Source organism: Euphorbia lathyris, chromosome 1, assembly GCF_963576675.1.
Source record: "Euphorbia lathyris chromosome 1, ddEupLath1.1, whole genome shotgun sequence".
Classification (NCBI taxonomy): domain Eukaryota; kingdom Viridiplantae; phylum Streptophyta; class Magnoliopsida; order Malpighiales; family Euphorbiaceae; genus Euphorbia; species Euphorbia lathyris.
Genome location: NC_088910.1, coordinates 92,953,742 through 92,972,913, shown reverse-complemented (window position 1 = coordinate 92,972,913; position 19,172 = coordinate 92,953,742). Strand labels below are relative to the sequence as shown.

General features: G+C 34.6%; 1 protein-coding gene across 1 annotated transcript; it reads left to right on the top strand.

Annotated features, from left to right (window-relative positions):
• Positions 1–1,069: 1,069 nt before the first annotated feature.
• On the top strand, positions 1,070–10,620 carry LOC136206994 (uncharacterized). Its single transcript, XM_065998235.1, has 8 exons — positions 1,070–2,132; positions 4,650–4,925; positions 5,297–5,422; positions 5,730–5,810; positions 5,969–6,024; positions 6,095–6,163; positions 6,262–6,379; positions 9,935–10,620. The coding sequence occupies exons 1-5, from the start codon at positions 1,319–1,321 to the stop codon at positions 5,995–5,997; spliced, it is 1,326 nt and encodes a 441-aa protein (XP_065854307.1). The 5' UTR covers positions 1,070–1,318; the 3' UTR covers positions 5,998–6,024; positions 6,095–6,163; positions 6,262–6,379; positions 9,935–10,620.
• The last annotated feature ends 8,552 nt before the right edge of the window (positions 10,621–19,172 follow it).

Sequence of the window (19,172 nt, the reverse complement as noted above, 5' to 3'; positions counted from 1 at the left end):
TTATTGAGAGTTTCAAAAGAGAGTCCCTTGCCAGGTCTACCCAGATTAGTGTTGTCCATCTCGTGGGATGGAGCAGGCCGAGAGAGGGGGTTGTGAAGTTGAATACAGATGGCTCATGCCTCATCAATGGTAAGATTGCTGCCGGAGGTGTTCTTAGAGATGCGGGGGGCGCCTGGCTTTCTGGGTTCACCCAGAATTTGGGGTTGGGATCTTCCTTCTCAGCGGAGCTCTGGGGTATTCTCTCTGGTATCAAGCTTGGTAAAAGGCTGGGCGTTAAGAGGCTTTCTGTGGAGTCTGATAACATGGAGGCCATCAAAATGATTTCTGATAATCATGCTATTAGTCTTAATAGCCGCAACCTTATCAAAACTATTAAAAGTCTTTGCTCTTCCTTTGAGATCTTAGAGTTCAGTCACATTTTCAGAGAGCAGAACCGAGTTGCGGATCGCTTGGCTGCGGCAGGCCATGAGGGGATGTTAGGTGTTACTACCCTTCCTGATCTCCCTATCTCTCTCTTCTCTTCTCTTCTTTTAGAGGATAGGATTGGGGTTAGCTTCTCTAGGCTAATCCCATGCTAGTTGTTTTTTTTTGTTTGTTTTTTCCTTTCTTGTTTCTAAAAAAAACAAACAAACATTGATACATCAAACCAAATGAGATAAATAAAAGAGATTGATGAGTTTCGATATGGAAAAAGGTGAGTAGTATGAAGTGAACTGAAGCGGGTTTCATCAAGTAGAAAGAAGATCAATATGTGAAGCCAAATAGAAATGAGAAGACTGTCGAAATAGTCTATGAAATCGAGCTCGTCGAGAGCGTTCTTGAATAGCGTAGCTTACTCGTGCTGAGTGGAAAGCAGAAAAAGGGAACGGAATCAACGATTTTGTTAAGGATAGCTCGAAATTAGCGATGAGATGGTAGAAAGAGAAAAAAGGATCTTGGAGTATCAGAGTACCAATAGTGACAAAATTCTCATATTGTAAGAATGTTGAAAAAAATGGTATATTAGGAATATCGATTTTATTTTACTGTATTTATTTACAATATTTTTGGAGTGTTTATTATTTTTGAAAAAAGAATAGTTTGTTTTTTTTTGTAGATTCTCCTATTGGATTCTCATGTAAATAATGGATTTACATTAATAAATTTAATAAAACTATAATGAGTAGATCTCTCAATCCAACAAGTTACTTCAATTCAAGCTATTAAAGCTTCAAACTTTAACCGGAAAAAACATCTACAAGAATCACTCACAGGATTCCTTCTTCTTCTTCTTCAATGTCCTAACGACCACAATCTTAGACTTCTCAGCTCGCCTCTAATGGTAGTTTTTCAATCCTCCAAAGTTTCCCTCCCTTCCTCCTCTCTTCAGACTACTTCTTTTCTTCTCGAACCGAATTCTCTCTCTTTAGCCCTAATGCACTCTGATTTCTCCCTTTCTCTTTATCCTCCCCTTTCCTTCCCTTCTCTCTCTTCTCTCCCCCCTAAGCCCCAAATTTCCATCCCTCCTCCTACATCTTCCTCATCCTTTGTCCTCCTTCGACAGGATTCAGACTCCAGAGCTCTTTTTCTTGTTGCTTCCCCGCATAAGGGTGGGTCACAGATTCTTCTTAGGATGTATATTCTGCAAAACAACAATACTTTTACTAGAGCTCAAGTTGTTTGCAGCCAGAGAGGACTTGGATTTGATTCAAAATTGGGGGTTTTGGTGGATGTGAATCACGGGGTCTCAATTAAGATTATTGGGTCTGTTAATTTTTTTGTGATGTATTCAGTTTCAAGCAGGAAAGTTTGGGTTTTTGCATTGAAACTCATTGGTAATGGTGATGCAGTCAAATTGATGAGATGTGCTATTATTGAGTGTAGTAGACCGGTTTGGTCTATAAGTGTTTCTTTTGGGTTCCTGATTTTGGGGGAGGATAATGGAGTAAGGGTTTTCAATTTGAGGCAGCTAGTGAAAGGGAATGCTAAGAAAGTTAAGAGTTCGAATTCAAATGGAAATTTGGATAGGAATGTGAAATTGGAGAGTAAAGGATCCAAACTTCCAAATGGTGTGATTGGTGCTGAACATCACAGTATTACGACTTCTTGCAATGGTTTGCTGGATGGGAAGATTGAGAAGCTCTCTTTGTTGGGTAAGCATAATGAGATAATGGATTACTTTCTGAATTGTGTTCCTAATTTGCTAGAGAAAATGGTAATGGTGTGGCTAGATATGTTCATGATCATAGAACTTAGCAGTTTAAGCTTCTGAGTGGCAAATGCTTTTTTCAATACATTTTGAGTTCTGTTTGTGTACTTTGTGCTGCATTTGGATAGATGGTATAAACTCAAGGGGATTGGCTTTGTTATGTTGTTAGATTACTCTATGTTTCATCATACAGAAATTGGTGTCATGCATGGGATAAAAACTTATTTGAGGATGTTGAAATGCCACTAAAGGGGTTAGCACTCTCTTAGTTGTTATTTAGTGAGTCATTTTTCTTAATCTCTTATTACCTGCTAAATATTCATTCAACTTTAACTAAAATCTCAAATTCCGATTCTTGAATTTTAAATTTCCTTTTCAACCAAACTCTAGAGAAAATGCCTATTGAATTGGAACAGAATCATTTCTGTCGCTTTCGCATTGTGTTTAACATGATAGCATGTCAGGCATAAGCTGACAGATAGGAATTAGAAGAGTGATAAAAGACGAATTTAGGGAGAAGAAGGGAGATGAGAAGAACGAACTTTCTTAATTCATAAAATGATACCATAGCCTTACAAAAGGATGAGTTATAAAAGGAATAATAGTACTGCTGACGCAACAGCAAGTACTATTTCTACAGCTGTGCATGCGACGCTGTCATAACAAGTAACGGTTCAGCAAAGCAATTAACAAACTAGCAGTTTCAAACAAAATGCATAATCTGCTAATAAAACAAGAAATAACGAACTTGAGGACCAATTTATCAATTTAGTCCTTATTCTTTCTACGTTGATATGTGATATAGCATATTTTATATCGGAACTTTTGTTAGATTGCTATATTATAAGATTTTGTGTTCCTTCTAGGAGCTCAAGGATCGACAGTGTCGATGCCATTTTTATTTCTTGTCCTGATTCTCTAGATTAGATTTTTATTCTAATTCATTTCAGGAGTCAGGAGCTTTCAGGGTGGATAGCCCAAGCTCTGTATATAGATTTTAGGTTAAAGATACTTTGCAAGTTTAACTGTTTATATATATTCAAATATCTGTTGTGATCTTGGTTTTGGAGCTTTGTGGCTATCATGATAACTGAGAAGTCTAGGATTACAGGTGATAAATCTTCAATTTAAAGAAGCATCATTTGATAACTCATTCATAAGCAGAAATAATAGCTGTCAAACAGAAACAATGAAACTATCAGGGAAAAGGAAAGGGAAAGATTAGAATTTACAAGCGTATAGTATCGCCTATGGTTGAAAGGAACACTTGTACTTGGTTGACCTTAGTGCTTCTGAGTAAATTTGTTTAGAAAAAGAAATAGAAAAGTAAAAAAGGAAATAGGAAGCTCAACCTTTTGTTAAAACACAAATGCAACTGTTCCCTGTTGGTCTTAGGAATGCACTTCTGAAGCTAATTGTAATGCTTGATGGATAAATTGCCTCTTTGTTGACAAAAAATCCTCTCTTTCTGTCCTATTTTGTCAACATTTAACTTGTCCTCGTGTTTCGTCTTTAGAGGGCATCAAGTAGTGTTGCTAATAGGCTATTAACAAGAGCACATCATTTCTTGCTTGGGTGAATACAGAGTGGTGGATATTGTGATCATATTCACTGTTACATGGCTCTAGGTTAAAGAGAGTGCGACTAACAACTTTGATTTGTATATTGAGAGAGAGCTGTTTAGTTTAGCATATTGAAAAATGTTGTTGGCATGAATTTTTCACTACCTGATTGAGACTGAATCTATATCTATTGATTCATTATGTTGCAATACCTGTTCATGAGCAAGCCCAATAGTAAGGAGAAAGTAGAGAAATTAATGGTAGCTTAAAATAATACCAAAACCACTTCAGAGTCAAACCAGTTCATTATAGTGTGTGAACTTGTTACCTTCTGTACCTAAATGTGAGGTTACAAATGTGAAATCCCCAGCTTCTTATGATTTGGCGCTGTTTTCTGCACTTCAAAATCATCGTCTTGTTCTTAATATTAAGTGCATTAGAGTGGAGTATCTTTCTGGATCAGGATGTTTGTTTCTTTCTATATGTTCTATGCATTTGAGAAAGAAAAACCTTCATTGATTTACTGATGTCTTTTCACATATACTCAAATTATGCTGGTCGAATTATCTCCTCATTGCAGTTCAGGATTTCTTTATATCAGGAGATGGTGCTAATTATATTAAGCAAGCTGATGTTCTTTCGTTATAATTCTTATGGATGTCTCTAGATGGCAATTTTGCTAATGATCAAATATATCCTGGATTAAGGGTTGTCTCTTGTGTTTAATTGTCTTGCTGGTGAAGTCGATTAGTATTTGCATATAGCATAGTTACGTGGTACATCAGTTGAGTTATCTATATCTTAAGTTAAGCAAAAGACGTTCCCACGCACATATGAAATGCATAAATTTGTTTTGCCTGTCTTGGCTTTTGGAGTTGATTTTGCTTTTATACTTGCAGTAAAGCAGAAGTCCTTAAGATGCAGAGAAGATTCTAGTGAAGTGGGTGCGTTTTTTATGTCATTTAAGAGCAAACATGTTCATGGCTCAACTATAAAGGCAGTTTCTATTCAGGCTTTGTCCTCCAACAAGTTTGTGATTTTGGACTCTATCGGAGATATACACATCTTGTGCCTGTCTACCCCGAGTGGTGGAGGAAACCTCAGGAATCAGATGATGCATTTTCCACATAGCATGAAAGTGCAGAAGCTGGCAGTTCTTCCTGATATCTCTTCAAGTATGCATTTTGTTTCTTTATTATGAAATTTGTTGCTAGCATAAATGAAATATGATTTCGTTAACACGGGGCTCAATCTGACAAAGGGCTGACTGGTTCTATGTTTAAAAAACATGTTAAGAGTTCGAACATGTGAGTTGATGTGTGATGGCAGCCAATCTGGCCATTAGTATTTTGAGATAATATTTGTGCAGAATCAAAATTATATCAAGTCTGATTTTTCTTTTTAAATGAAGATTTTAGATAAGCAAAAGGACTCGTTCCAGTTATGTAGCTTTTAGGCCATTTTGACTAATGTGTCATGGGAAAAGCATGTGCATTCTTTGAATTACGTTTAATCTCTACTGACATAACTTTACATCATCCTGCAGGAATTCAATCTTTCTGGGTTTCAGATGGAATTCATTCAGTGCACATGATGTCAGCATCTGAAACTGAAGGTGCTGTTAGTAAAATTGATGGAGATGAGGTTGAGGAAAAACTAATGCAAATCTCAGGTGTCCTTGACTCTCTTGCGTTTATAACTTAACATGATTTCATTTACGCTACATTCCGTAATAACATTGTACAAGAAGTTAGACAGAATCGCCTGATATGTGAAACTTTTTTCCTTTGGGGCTTTTGTGCATAAATCTCTCATATGATGTACAGAATTTTCTCGAATAAACTATATCTACTGTTTGTACCTACCCGGAATCATTTAGAGATTTGCATTTCTTTGGTTTGAATATAATTAACATTTAGACATGAATTCTATTCTTTTATTTATTTATTGGCTTGTAAGTTTTCCTTTTGTTTTTCTAGTTATCCAAGCAATTTTTTCCAGTGAAAGGGTCCGAGATCTTGTACCATTAGCTGGAAATGCTATTTTAGTTCTTGGAACAGGTAATCTATTCTTTCTCCGTTTTAACAAGCACATGTATTTAAAAAGACGCAAAAGGAAAAAAGAGAGTTGATCATTTGAAGATATATTACTGAATATCATTTATTATTTCCATAATCTCATTGAATTCTCCTTGGTAATATTATTTTCTGTTAAGCAGGAAACATATTTACATATGGAATTCCATGAAGTTACTTGCACTGTGTCTGCTTAGCGGTGAGCATCCGGTATTGTAATTATTCTATCAATATAATCTTGCAGTGTTTTGATCATCTCAGTTTTGTAGGAAGTCATTCACTTGGTCATTCTGTGATTATGACAAGTTAAAGGATTCCTGATTCAATGTACTCCTGCAGTGAGTAGTTTTGGACATCTGATGAAATTTTATTAATGCATATTGGAATTTACCACTTTCACCATGGAATCTGACTCATAATTTATTCTGAATTTCAGTTGGCCATGTTCTCTAATTAAAATCGTTTTGGTTGTCCTTTCTGTTGCTGATTTCATGCTGCAATTATTTCATACTGGGATTGATGTGGGAGACCTTGACAACATTGAGCTCTTGAAGGTATGCAGTTCTTATTATTTATTTATTTCATGTCCGCAAATGGTACACTGAATTAAATATTTGAGTTATTGAAAAAGGGGGTCAGAGGAAATTGCTTACTTGGTCGTCTCAAGTCAGAACTTCTTTTTACTTGTTTCTTTTCGTTTGAGCCCAACAATTTCAGTTGCCTAAAATCTCATTTTAAAAAGCCATTGTACCTGATAAAAACGTTTTTGCCGTGTCCCCGAGTCCGGCACCGCCACTCTGACCCGGGGAAGAGTCCGTGCTTCATAGGCTGAGAGTGATGGTGCATTTATGATAGGCAATCATCTGTTGGACTGAGAGAGGATTCTGGCAAGCCATAGAGAGGAGAGGCAAGTATTGAGTTTTGGGACTGTAAATAGAAAGAAGAATGTGAGAATAGAATTCTTGTATTCATATGGTGCATAAACCCACCTATATATACATACCTGAACTAGGAAAGAAATAATCACACTTAATTACATTTATTCTATGGTTTCTGGGAAAGTATCAATTTAGGCTCCATGTACAAAATAGCACCAATATAGGCTTAACCTAAAAAGGGTACCAATTTAGGCCTCCATAACGGAACGAGACACATCATTGATATTACTCCGTTAAGTTCAGTCAATTCTACGTGGAGGGAGAAATCAAAACTTAACAGAGTAATAAGAATGATGTGTCCAATCCGTTCTCGAGGCCTAAATTGATACCATTTTTTAAACGTTAAGCCTATATTGGTGCTATTTTGTACGTGGAGCCTAAATTGATACTTCCCCAAAAACCATAGGCCTATTTTGGTACCTTCCCTTTATTCTATGGTCCCTGTGATTAAGGGATTTGATTCTGCAACAGGTACTTAGGGATTAAATAATTGAATAAGTTCGCTGGTAAGAGCTTTGCAACAAAAGGAAATCTTTAATTTCGATATGTTTGTTTTGGACATTAAACAGATGAAGGTTAGGCGTTAGAAGTAAGGATTCATTTGGCTAAAGTGATTGCCACTTCAGCAAATGTTTGTCCATTTATGCCAGGTCAACTTGGTCTCCTTAACTGACAAATTAGTCAGCAATATTATGTTAGGAAAGGTCTTAGCTAGACCAAATTTAAGATTTAGGGATTAATTTACAAAAAAGAGAGAAGGATTTATGGTGTATTTGACTATTAGTCAAACACTAGGAGATAAAATGAGCCATATCCCAACAATTATGACTATAGTGCCTCCTGCAGATTATAATGGTAATTTATTTCAAGCCATAATCCAACTACTTAATTGAAAGACAATAGTGTTTTCATCAACTTGGGGAGCTAAGGATTTTGTGTTGGTTAAATTATTCTTTGACAACACCATGACTCTAGAACTGTGGGATATTTGTTATTTTGCATGCCACTTTAGAACCCGGGTTCATCAATAAGGCCATTGATCTATACAATTTGATTAAAAAAATTATGAGACAGTCACTTATGGTTGATTTCCTTCTGGAGTTCATTTTGCCACAGCGTAGAGCATTGTTATATGGTACGGAGTGTTGGGCAGTGAAACACTGCCACATCCATAAGATGTCGGTGGCGGAGATGCGTATGTTGAGATGGATGTGTGGTCATACGAGAAAGGATCGGGTGAGTAATGAAATAATTAGGACAAAAGTAGGGGTCACATCTATTGAGAATAAAATGAGAGAAAACCGACTAAGGTGGTTTGGCCATGTGAGACGTAGAGCGCTTGATGCGCCGGTTAGGAGAACCGAAGAGTGGCAAAGGGATGTAGTGGTGAGGGGTAGGGGAAGACCTAAGCAAACTTGGAGGAGGGTGATCGAGAGTGATATGAGTTTACTGGGAATTGCGGAAAATATGGTAGTGGATAGGACGGAGTGGAGGGAGCGAATTTGTGTCGCTGACACGACTTGATTTCACGGTTTTATATGATGGTTCATGTTAGCCGACCCCGAATCATTTCGGGACTAAGGCTTTGTTGTTGTTGTTGTTGTTTGTTGTTGTAGAGCATGTTTTGAACTGACCAAAATCCTCAAGAAAAAGATAGAATAGACACTTACTGGAGCCTTTTTTTGTTCAATGGTCAAAGTCATTTGGTGTCCCATGCCAATAGGGCCCAAGACTATATCTCTCTCCCAGTTTATGTTTGTCGTTGGGTTGGTCCATAGTTATCCAAGGAACGCCTGAGGCGCAAAAGGTGTTAGGCTCCAGGCATGTCGCACGAGAAGCTAAAAGGCGGCCTCTGTTCAAGAGGCGCACCTTTCTGAGCCTAGCGCCTTGCCGGAGGCGTGCCTAGGCGCAATTTTATAAGGCAGAGTGTTTCTAGGGTTCCAAGTTAAAAAGTGATTGTTTTAATCTTGACCCTTCCCTATCTATATAATTTACTACTGAAATTAAATTAGGATAAAAATAAATAAACAAAAGTGGAAAGAAGCTTTGAACGGTAGAAATATCACAAAAGTTTGATCAGTGATGAATATGGACTATGGAGAATTTAATCTTGATGAAAAGTAGTTTAGACTATTAGTTAATTAACTTAAGATTTGGTTGAACTTTAGTCTTTAGATTTAGTATTTAATTTTATGTCACCGGGCCGCCCTTTTATGATTATGGAAGCGTCAGTAGTTGATTTGGAATTTATTTCATTCTAGAATTTATGTTTTACGATTATGGATAATTGGATGTGATTCTGTATTTATCTTTGTTGCATTTCAGAAATGTTAATTGTTGTTATTTATGATTTTATCTATTATTTTTCTTTAGTGCGCGTTGTATCCACAGGCGTGCCTAAGCTGTAGGCCCCCTTAGTGCCTTACTGTGTGCAACACGCCTTTAATAACTATGCATAGACCCATACGGTGGTGGTTTGGACTTGGAATCTCCTGCTAGAGATCGCCCCCACTGGTGCTAGGGGGCTTTACGTTGTTAGCCTTTAGATTTAGAAAAATGGGACGGAACAAACAGGCATGTGAGAAATGAATTGCACGAAATTCTATGGTAATTAATTTCCATACGTGAAGATAGATGGCATAAAAAAATTTCTCACTGAAATAATGATTGAGGAATGTATTAATCTTTGGCATTTAGTGTTAACCAGTCTAAATTTTGGGACCTGGTCAATAAACTTGGCAATGCCTATGTTTTGCTCAGATCACCACTTACAGTTACAGATTGCAATACCTTCCTTTGTAGCTAATATGATTGAAATTGAGAAACCGGAGACCCGATTCTGAGTGGTTTACCGCGAAATAACCCACAACGTCACATAGCTCTCACGTGTTGCTCATCGTACTTCATGATGGAGATTTCTTTTGGTATTTTAGTGGATTTTGCTGTGGCCATTCATGAGCAGGATTAGTTCTTGTGTCAATAGATATTAATTAGTCATTTTTAAAACTGTTTTTGCTTTTCTTTTTCTAAATCCTACAATTTTAAAGTTATTGTTTTAGCTGTTGCCTGAAATATTCATCTGAACTGATGAATGCCGAATTAGTCGCTAGTAAATAAATTTGCATCTCAGTATTGGCTTCACTATGTAATTATTTTGATTCATATTGAAAGGTGAAATGAGAAGCAAATGGAGGTTGAAGACGGAGTAAATTCAGCAAGTCGAGAGTAGCTCTGCTACAAAACGAGCAGAAGCTTGAGCGAGTTGATGAAGATTACGGCTGACAAATGATAAGCTTGCTTTGGCCCCTCCAGAGTTTGCATTACTGTGTTACCTTGGTGGTGAAAGCAGCCCCAGAAGGGTAGTGAAGATGTGAGATTGATAAGGTTGTGATTCTGTTGCAACATACGCAGAGGATTCAGCTGTGTCTCTGTCAAACCTTAATTACATGAATGGGACTGCCCACACAGACATGTTGCTCCTCTTGTTCATTCTCATTTTGGGTTTGGATTCTGCAAATTTAGTGCCTTCATAAGCTTCATTTATCTTTTTTTACCTATAAATCGTATGCGTGTTTAGCCTTATCTTTTTTTGTCACAGTAGAATTGAATTGAAAAAGAATCTAGATGATATATTGCTTTTTAATAGGAAAACTGATGATATATTAATTGGTACTTTCTCCTTTTCTTGTAATGGAGGCGTTACAAATAACCTATATATAGTTACATATAGAGGCGTATATATATATGAATGTGATACGGGTCAATTGTAACGCAATGTGATAAGCATCGTTAAAAGACAAGGCTGTCTGGACCAAGACTCCATCTTGGCATTTGAAATCGAGATTCTATTTCGATTAGTTTTTTGTGCGTTTTTTTTTATCACTAGGAACAAAATATAGATACTCATTATAGTAGTCTAATTCTGTAATCATATTCAACTAACCATTTAATCGATTTGACCATTACTATGTTTCGTGAATTATCAGCAGGTCGAACAAGGAGCATAAACCCGACCACAATTTCCTTACGTAGGTCAATCGTGCCAATAGAAACTACATAAATCAGAACACAATTGAACTATTAGGAAGCATATTAACATAATAAAGCCTTTTTTATATATTTTTGAACTTCAAGTAAATCCCTATCACATTCGGCCGCACAAATTTTTCGAGAGTATAAGAATATGATCTCTATAAACAAATTTTTCGAGATGTGCTAATGAAATAGGTGCCTACATAACATCGTTTTGTAAATTATAATGACAGATACAAATTCAATTAGATTCAAACAAAATTGGAATATAAATAGTACTTAAAATATGTATATATGTAGCCATGAAATATTTGTTTCATCCGCATTTTAAAAATTTGACAACATCATCATTTTTAATCCAAATTTGTGTATTCTCTATGTAATAGCACCAGGGGCGGAACCAAGGGGGTTAGGGCTCGAGCTCCGGCAGGCGGCCGGAGAATTGAGAGTTTTTTTTTTAGTAATGGTGTCTGGTAATATTTTAGAAAGAATTATACTGACTCTATGTAGTATTATTTCAATGTTCAAAGGTAGATGAGATGGTTAAGGATGCTTACTTCTTTTTGAGAGGTCCTGTATGTTCAACTCCTTTTAACCTCATTTTTTCAAAAAAAAAAATTTTATTTTTTTTTTATTTTTCAATAATTATAAAAACATGTTACCACTATTAATTAATTTAAATGGACTCTTTATTTTTATTTTGATAACACTTTTGAATTCATTTTTAATATGTCTTTATCATTAAAAAAAAGTAGACATATTTAATATTCATTTTTATTATGTCTTTACCATTAAAAAAAGTAAACATGTTTAATTTTCTATTAGTTCAATGCTAGTTTCTAAAAAAAAATGATAACATTTTTACAGTTTTAATGCGTTGGAGGCTAAAAAAAATTTGTCCAGCCCTAACGGTCTGGACTTTAAAAATTTACCGTCAACCGCACAATTAATTTCGATTTTTCTGACGTTTTGAAATTTTTTTTACTGATATGTTTGAGCCCCGGGTCATCCGGGGTCCTGGTTCCGCCACTGAATAGCACGCTTCAAGCCAATATGTATTTACATAAACGGGTGTGTCAGAAATTAATATAAAATCTATTATTGGACTTTGACTATTAATTTTAAGTTTTTAGTTCAATTGGTCCATGACAGAGTTAACAATTGCGAGAATACACATGGATAATATATTTTCACTTCCAAATTAGTAATTAAGACATATTGAAGCGGAAGTTTTTTTTTTTTATTATTTTTATTTTTATATTACAAACATATAAATATAGTATGGTGGAAAAAGTAGGAAGGGGGTGAAAAAACAGGCATGAAATGTGAAAGGAAGAGGTTTTAGAATTTGGGATAGAAGTGAGAAGAGAAGAGCCAAAACTGAAACTGCATGTGCATCCCTGTCGATGAAACCTACTTTCCATATATATCAGACAAATCAGACGGCCAATATTAGCTAACCACCCTACGTACCGTGGGACCTTCTCCATCCCATGATATGAGGAGTTCCCCTTTCTTTCACTCCTTTTCATCAAGATGATGACAATCACTACTCATGCACATCCACATGCACCATAATAATCACCCTCACCCTCACCCTCACCCTCACCCTCACTCATTTATTTATTACCCTTCATTTGTCAGGTCCCTAAAAATTAACCAAAAATACCGATTAGGCCCTTCAATTTTAAAGGTGTCTCGTTAGTCTTTTAAACTTACTAAAAATATCTTACTTGATATTGTTGTATCTGAATAGTCTTTTGGAGTCTTCTTCTTTAGTCTGAGATAAGAACAACATCAGGTCAGAGAGGAAGCGTCAAACGAACCCGTTCCGATGCTTAAATTAGAAAAACTTAAAAAATGGTTGAAGATAATCAAAGTATTAATAATAGTTGTGTTACATACCTCATACATATAACATATTTTCTATTTATAGTGGCTACCAAGAGTAATCTTTGTCATTCTAGGAATGTGTCCTAATGAGTCATCAGACACATGTCAGCCTTCGATTGACTCTGTCCAATTCACACTGTGACATTCTCAGGTGGAGCACCCTACCAAGTAGCAAGCGTAATGACATGTGTCCTGGTTTCATTGGGCCTACGCCCTTTGGACCTTTAAACTGTCAGACGACACACCCTATCTTTTGTCCTATGTCCTTTGCGCAACCGTTTATCTTAATCCAACAGTTGTTCCTTTCCAACTGTACGATTACTGGGACGGACGATGATGATTCTTCCACGTGGCTGAAAGGTACATTCGTATCTTCAGAAATGTTCCTTTCTCTAGATCAGACGGTTCATATGAATCTTATAGATATGAAGGATGACATTGATCCACATGTAAATGATGTTTCATATATTCCTTAGGGTATCATATGTTCCCTCTTTCAGCCCTTGTCCGACCTCTTTAGGGTTCAAAATACCGAATGAGGAATGCTTGATCTGCTAATCCCATTGATTTATATGAAGGATTGGAAACATTGTTGTATCTGCTTTTGAACGTTTTAATCATGTCGCTCTCTCTTCACGTGATTGGTTGGGAGTCTTCGATTATTGTTCCCTCACCATTACCTTAATTAAATGCAAGCCTAAAAAGGCTCTTATCCCAAAGCCTAAATCAGCTATTGTCGATTCTTCGACTAGCAAACCTAAAAAGGCTCCTGTTCCAAAACCTAAGAATTTAAGCAAGTTTCCCTTATGGATGAATTCACTCCGACCCAACCGACCTCTAAATATCCAGAGTTTGGGCGACTAGAGGCCGTACTACCCAGCCCAAACTACAAGATCGGCTCTAAGGGCAGGCTGCATAGGCAGCCGCCTAGGCCTCCGATCTACGAGAGCCTCCGATCGGAATTTGTTTCAAATTTGATAATTATTAAGATTGTTATGGTTAAAAAGTATGTAGATTTAAATTTACAATAAAATATAGTGCTAGGTTGAATGGTAAAAGTACAGTGGAATTATTTGTGAGGGTGCGAGTTTGATCATTTTATTCAATACTAATACATTATTATATAAAGTTCTTTTCTCTTTATTTTTTTTTATATATGATAAGCTTAATTTTTTTTTAAACCAAAATGTTGATATATATTCAATCTAAAATGACTAATATATATTGATTTACTTGTTACAATATATTTTAGGACACAATTAATTTTCACTGATTTATCCGTACTATTGAGTTAATTACATAACAATCTGTATCGATCAAATTTTTTATGGTAAGTATTTTTACAAAATCAAAATGAAAATTATAATCTAGTAGGACAACAATTTATAAAAAGGGCCGAATATTTATGGACCACCGCAAAACATTATGGACCACCACAAACCATTTCTTATCTTTAAAAATAATATATGTATTTTTTATGGGCTTATATAGGATGAGTTAGGTATTTGAGTTTTATGACGTGATTTAATAAAAAATGATTTTTTTTGGTAATACAACATATTAAGTTAATTACATAACAATCTGTACCGATCAATTTTTTTATGCTAACTATTTTTACAAATTCAAAATGAAAATTATAATCTAGTAGGACAATAATTCATAAAAGTTTCAAATGTTTATAGACCGGTCCTGAACATATGCCAGGAGTGCGACTGCCTAGGCCTGAGCCAAAAGGGGCCCGCATTGTTTTTTACTGTGTATATAGTAATTTTTTTAAATGTAGTTATAATACTCATTCATACCTAGAAAATAACCAAATACTATGATATTTTAAGTCTCAAATAGACCCAAATTTTTATTTTAAACTTTTAAATACTTTTTTTTTATCAAGAGATTCTTTATTTCTTTTTTCGCCTGAGGCCCATAAAAATGTCAAGACCGGCCATGCCTAGAGCCTCTAAAATACTGGAACCGGCCCTGTATTTGGTATATATAGAAAAATGACATATTAAAAATTAAGTTTGATGATATGATTTAGTTGCAATTTTGTAATCAATTATGATTTCATGTAAAAATCCCTAAAGAAATTGTGAAACATTTTTTTATTTTACGTAAGCAAAGGTATTTGAAGGACGTAATAATATGTACCATATAATTATTTTTTTTGGTGAATAGAGGAAGGGCTAAGCAGCCCAGGAAAAACAAAAGAAAGCAAGGGAAAAACAAGAAGCAAAAAAACTGGAAAAAGAACCAAAACTAGCTCCCCGTTCGTCGAGGTAGGCTTGTTCCAATTCGGTCAGCCAAAAGGATATCCCGAAGGCCTGCAGGCGGCCTATCACACTCGTGATGACCTAAGGGGAAAGTTCCTGCGAAATTCGCCATCCAATCCGCGGCTCGATTACCCTCTCGGAAGGTATGAGTCACTTTGACATCCCAATCTTGTTTTAACATTTGCTTGCATTTCTCAATGATGTGATGATTTGAAACGGTTCAGTCTGTGACAAGGCGAACTACCATGAGAGAGTCTAGCTCGATAATAACCTTCTTAACGCCCTTATGCCACGCCATAACTAGTCCGTAGTAAAGTCCCTTGTACCATATAATTATTGATAAAATACTTTTTTTGTTTATTATTTATAGGAATATATTTTAAAATTCCACGTAAAATTGTTTTTTTAAAGGGAGCCCTTATTTTATTTTATTTTTGACTTCCTACATGAATATCGTAATTAATTAAAAAATTACAACTAAATTAGATTATCAAACTTAATTCTACATATATCATTATTTTTTATATATAACAAATAAAATATAATTTTACACCCTAATTTAAAAATTCTATCCAGTTCATACATTTTAAACCTTAGATAATATATTCTAAACCTCTAATTTATAAACACTAATTTTTAAAATAGATTAAAAATAATGATTTTTTTAGTTTGACATAATTGAAAATTATGACTTGACATAGTGTAAATAGTTTTTTAAAAATGAATTTGTATGTAAATTTTTCTTTTTTTTTTCGTCTAGGACACATAAATTGTGAGGACCGATCCTGACACATATATAGGTTACAACTAATACAAGATCCACAAATAGAAAAAAAGACCACAAAAGGGAATACAAACCTTAAAAAGGGGATAATGTACATAAATAGTGTTAGATGTGATTAACCAAAAAACAATTCAAACACAGAAAAAACATACGAACAATAAAACTAGAAATTAAAAGGAAAGAGTTAGACAAATCTGAAGCATGTATTAGCAGTTTCCTTAAGACGATGTGGTCGCTATTGACGGTCGTCTCCCAGGATACAACAGATTACGCAAGCGAACTCAAACCGTGTGTAGACTTGTTATCACTGAAGTAAGAAAACAAGAATACTGTGAACAGATAAAGAGCTTTTTCAATAACCTTTTTCAACAGCTTCAACTTTATGAATTTGACAATCCATTCTATATAAATAGAACTCGAAAGGATATATCTTTTCACAAATGAATACGACTGTACACGAACAGACACGACTGTTCACATATGAAAACGACTATTCATGAAGGATACGATTGTTCATGAAAGGTGGTGATTGTTGATATTTAAATTAATATATAATTTTATTCAAAATTTTCCAACAAATAGATCTATGGTTTTTGGGTTTGGGGAGTATCAATTTAGGTTCAACGTACAAAATAGTACTAATATAGACTTAACGTTTAAAAAATGGTACTAATTTAGGCCTCGATAACCGAACGTGACACATCATTCATATTACCATGTTAAGTTCTATCAATTATACGTGGAGCGGAGAATTATAACTTAACGTTGTAATATGAATGATGTGTCAAGATCCTTTATCGATGATTTTATCCCTAAAAAAACATAAATCACATACTTCTTGTAAATCCACATCCACAAAAAAGCAGCTGCAATATAGTCTTCATCATTTAGGATCTTCTGGATCCGAGTCTTTTCTACTGCAATCATATGCATCTAGTGATCTATAGACAAAATAAAACGCTTACACTCTTCATCTAAATTCAAAAAAGATATAAATGAAATAATAATAGATAACCAATGCAGTTTAGACGCAAAGATGAGATCCAATAAAATATACAGACTCTAACCAAAATGAAATTAAAAATAAACACTTGAGATGTTTAGAAATAGGCGAAAAAGAGAAGCTGCGGTGGAAGAGAGAAATTTGAGAGAAAACCTGAAGTTGGAACGACTGAAATGTGACTAAGGGCCTGTTTGGTTTAGCTGTTAGCTAATAACTGTTGCGGTTGATGTTAGCTGTTTACGGTTGCAGTAAGCTGTTTGCTGTTTGCTGTTGCTGTTAGCTGTTTGTTATTAGTTGTTTAATTATTAGTGTTTGGTAAAATTATATTGAACTGTTGCTGTTAGTATTTAAAATGTCTAATAGAATTAATCAACAAATCAATTATAAAATAAGAAGGATATTTTGTGAATAATGAATAACTACAAACAGTTGTTCATGAAAAGCTCTAAAAATGAACTTTTCGTGAAAAGTTCCAAAACGCTGCAGCATTTTAAGAAAATGCTAGATGCTGCGGTTATATAAATTTGACTAAACATTATATTTCCCGCGGTTTGAAGTGAAACGCTACACGCTCATCCGAAAAGCTGAAACAAACACCCTCTAATTAAGTATATAGTGTTTTTTTTTAAAAAGAAATTAAATATAGTGTTACAAACAAATAAAATAAATCAAACCATTTTAATATATCTTTCTATTATAAAATTCAAAAATAAAACATTTAATGTTTTAAAAAACATTTAATGTATTAAATACCGAAAATATAGGGCCAGATGTTTATTTTTTATTTTGAAAATAAAAATAAATTAGTAGTACTGACAGATGATTCTCCTCTGTTGATGAATTGGACCAGCACTAGTGATACGATAATATCCAATATTTGTCACAAATCCACCATTTGAAAACGACTATCCATTATTCATGTCTCCTTTCTTTTTAAATACATCCCATTTCATCCTATTTAAATATTCCCATTTTGATATACCTAGCCTAGCTAGTATGTATTAATTATTCAATCAAATCAACTACTTACTTACAAAATATTCACATTTATTCATTAATTATCCAAAAATAAACAATTAACCTTTTTTTTTTATAAATAACAATTACAATACTTAAGACGAATTTGTTTTACATGATGTTTGCTATCTGCTACTGTTTGCTGTTCAAAAAACTTCTTTTCCAAAAAGTAGGATACTTTGCTTTTATAAAAAGCTACTTTTCAACTATAAAAGAAAAAAAATGTGTCTAACCAAATACCTAAAACTTCTTTTTTGAAAGTGAAAAGGTAAACAGAAACAGAAAAAACAGTAACCAAACACATTTTAATATATATTTCATTCTACAACAACTTCCATTGAAAAATATTTGGACTTCTAAAATTTAAACAATATCAATATCATATATCATGCTTGACCTAATGATAGGGATATAAACATTTCGAAGATTTTTTGTGTTTTTTTATCGTCATTATGGAACTAAAAGTTTAAGTTGATAGTTAAAGGTCAATAATAATTTTTATTACAATCTCTGACACACCCTTTCACGTAAATGTTCCTAACTTGAAGCTTGTACAACATATGTCTATCTTACCATATATTGAAATTGTTAATCAATAAATGTGGTTGTCATGATTCAAATGAGGTCCAAATTTGAGTCTCAATTCTATAAATCAGTAGTATAAATAGCGGTGTATCCCACCAAAGTAAAAGGGGGGAATTCCCACTTATAAAGCACTAGAATTACAGTAGATAGTAAGAAGAGGGTGCTACAACAAGCTTTTTGTAATCAATTCTAGCATCAATAGGTAGCAAAAACATTCTCTGTATATCCATTTTGTACATAAGCATTTCATCACATGTTTTTTTTTTTTTTTTGCTCAGAATAGTTAATCCTCCTAATATGTGCTTAATATCCAAAGAAACACTAGTCTCAACTCAACCATTTAGTCAAAAACACCCTCCTAAGCTTAAAAAGTGGTTGTGTTATTACACAAGGAAGGACCAACATACCTTTAGACACTAAACACAAATTTATAAAAAATAAATATGGCCACTTTCTTCATTGCTAGAAAACCAAAGGTTCTTGAAAGCAAGCTCTAAATACAAGAAACCAACAACCTGCCCAAAAAGACTTGAAGAGGAAAAGAAGGTCAATAGAAGGAAGAATCACCAAAGAAAAAATAGAACATAGATTAAATGAACTCACACTTTGCATGTTATATCAGAGCGATTTAGGACTGTCTTAGGTAGTTAGGAGTCTAAAGGGAGTCAAAAACCTCACTTGAAAGTCATTAAAATTCAGTGAAATTCGAAATCCTAGAATTGAAAGTCACCAAAATCGAGTGAAACCCAGAAATCCGAAGCCACAAAGCCATTATGATGCGGGGCATCTCCTTCAAGGGTTCGAGTCTGGGTGAAGGGAGTCGAG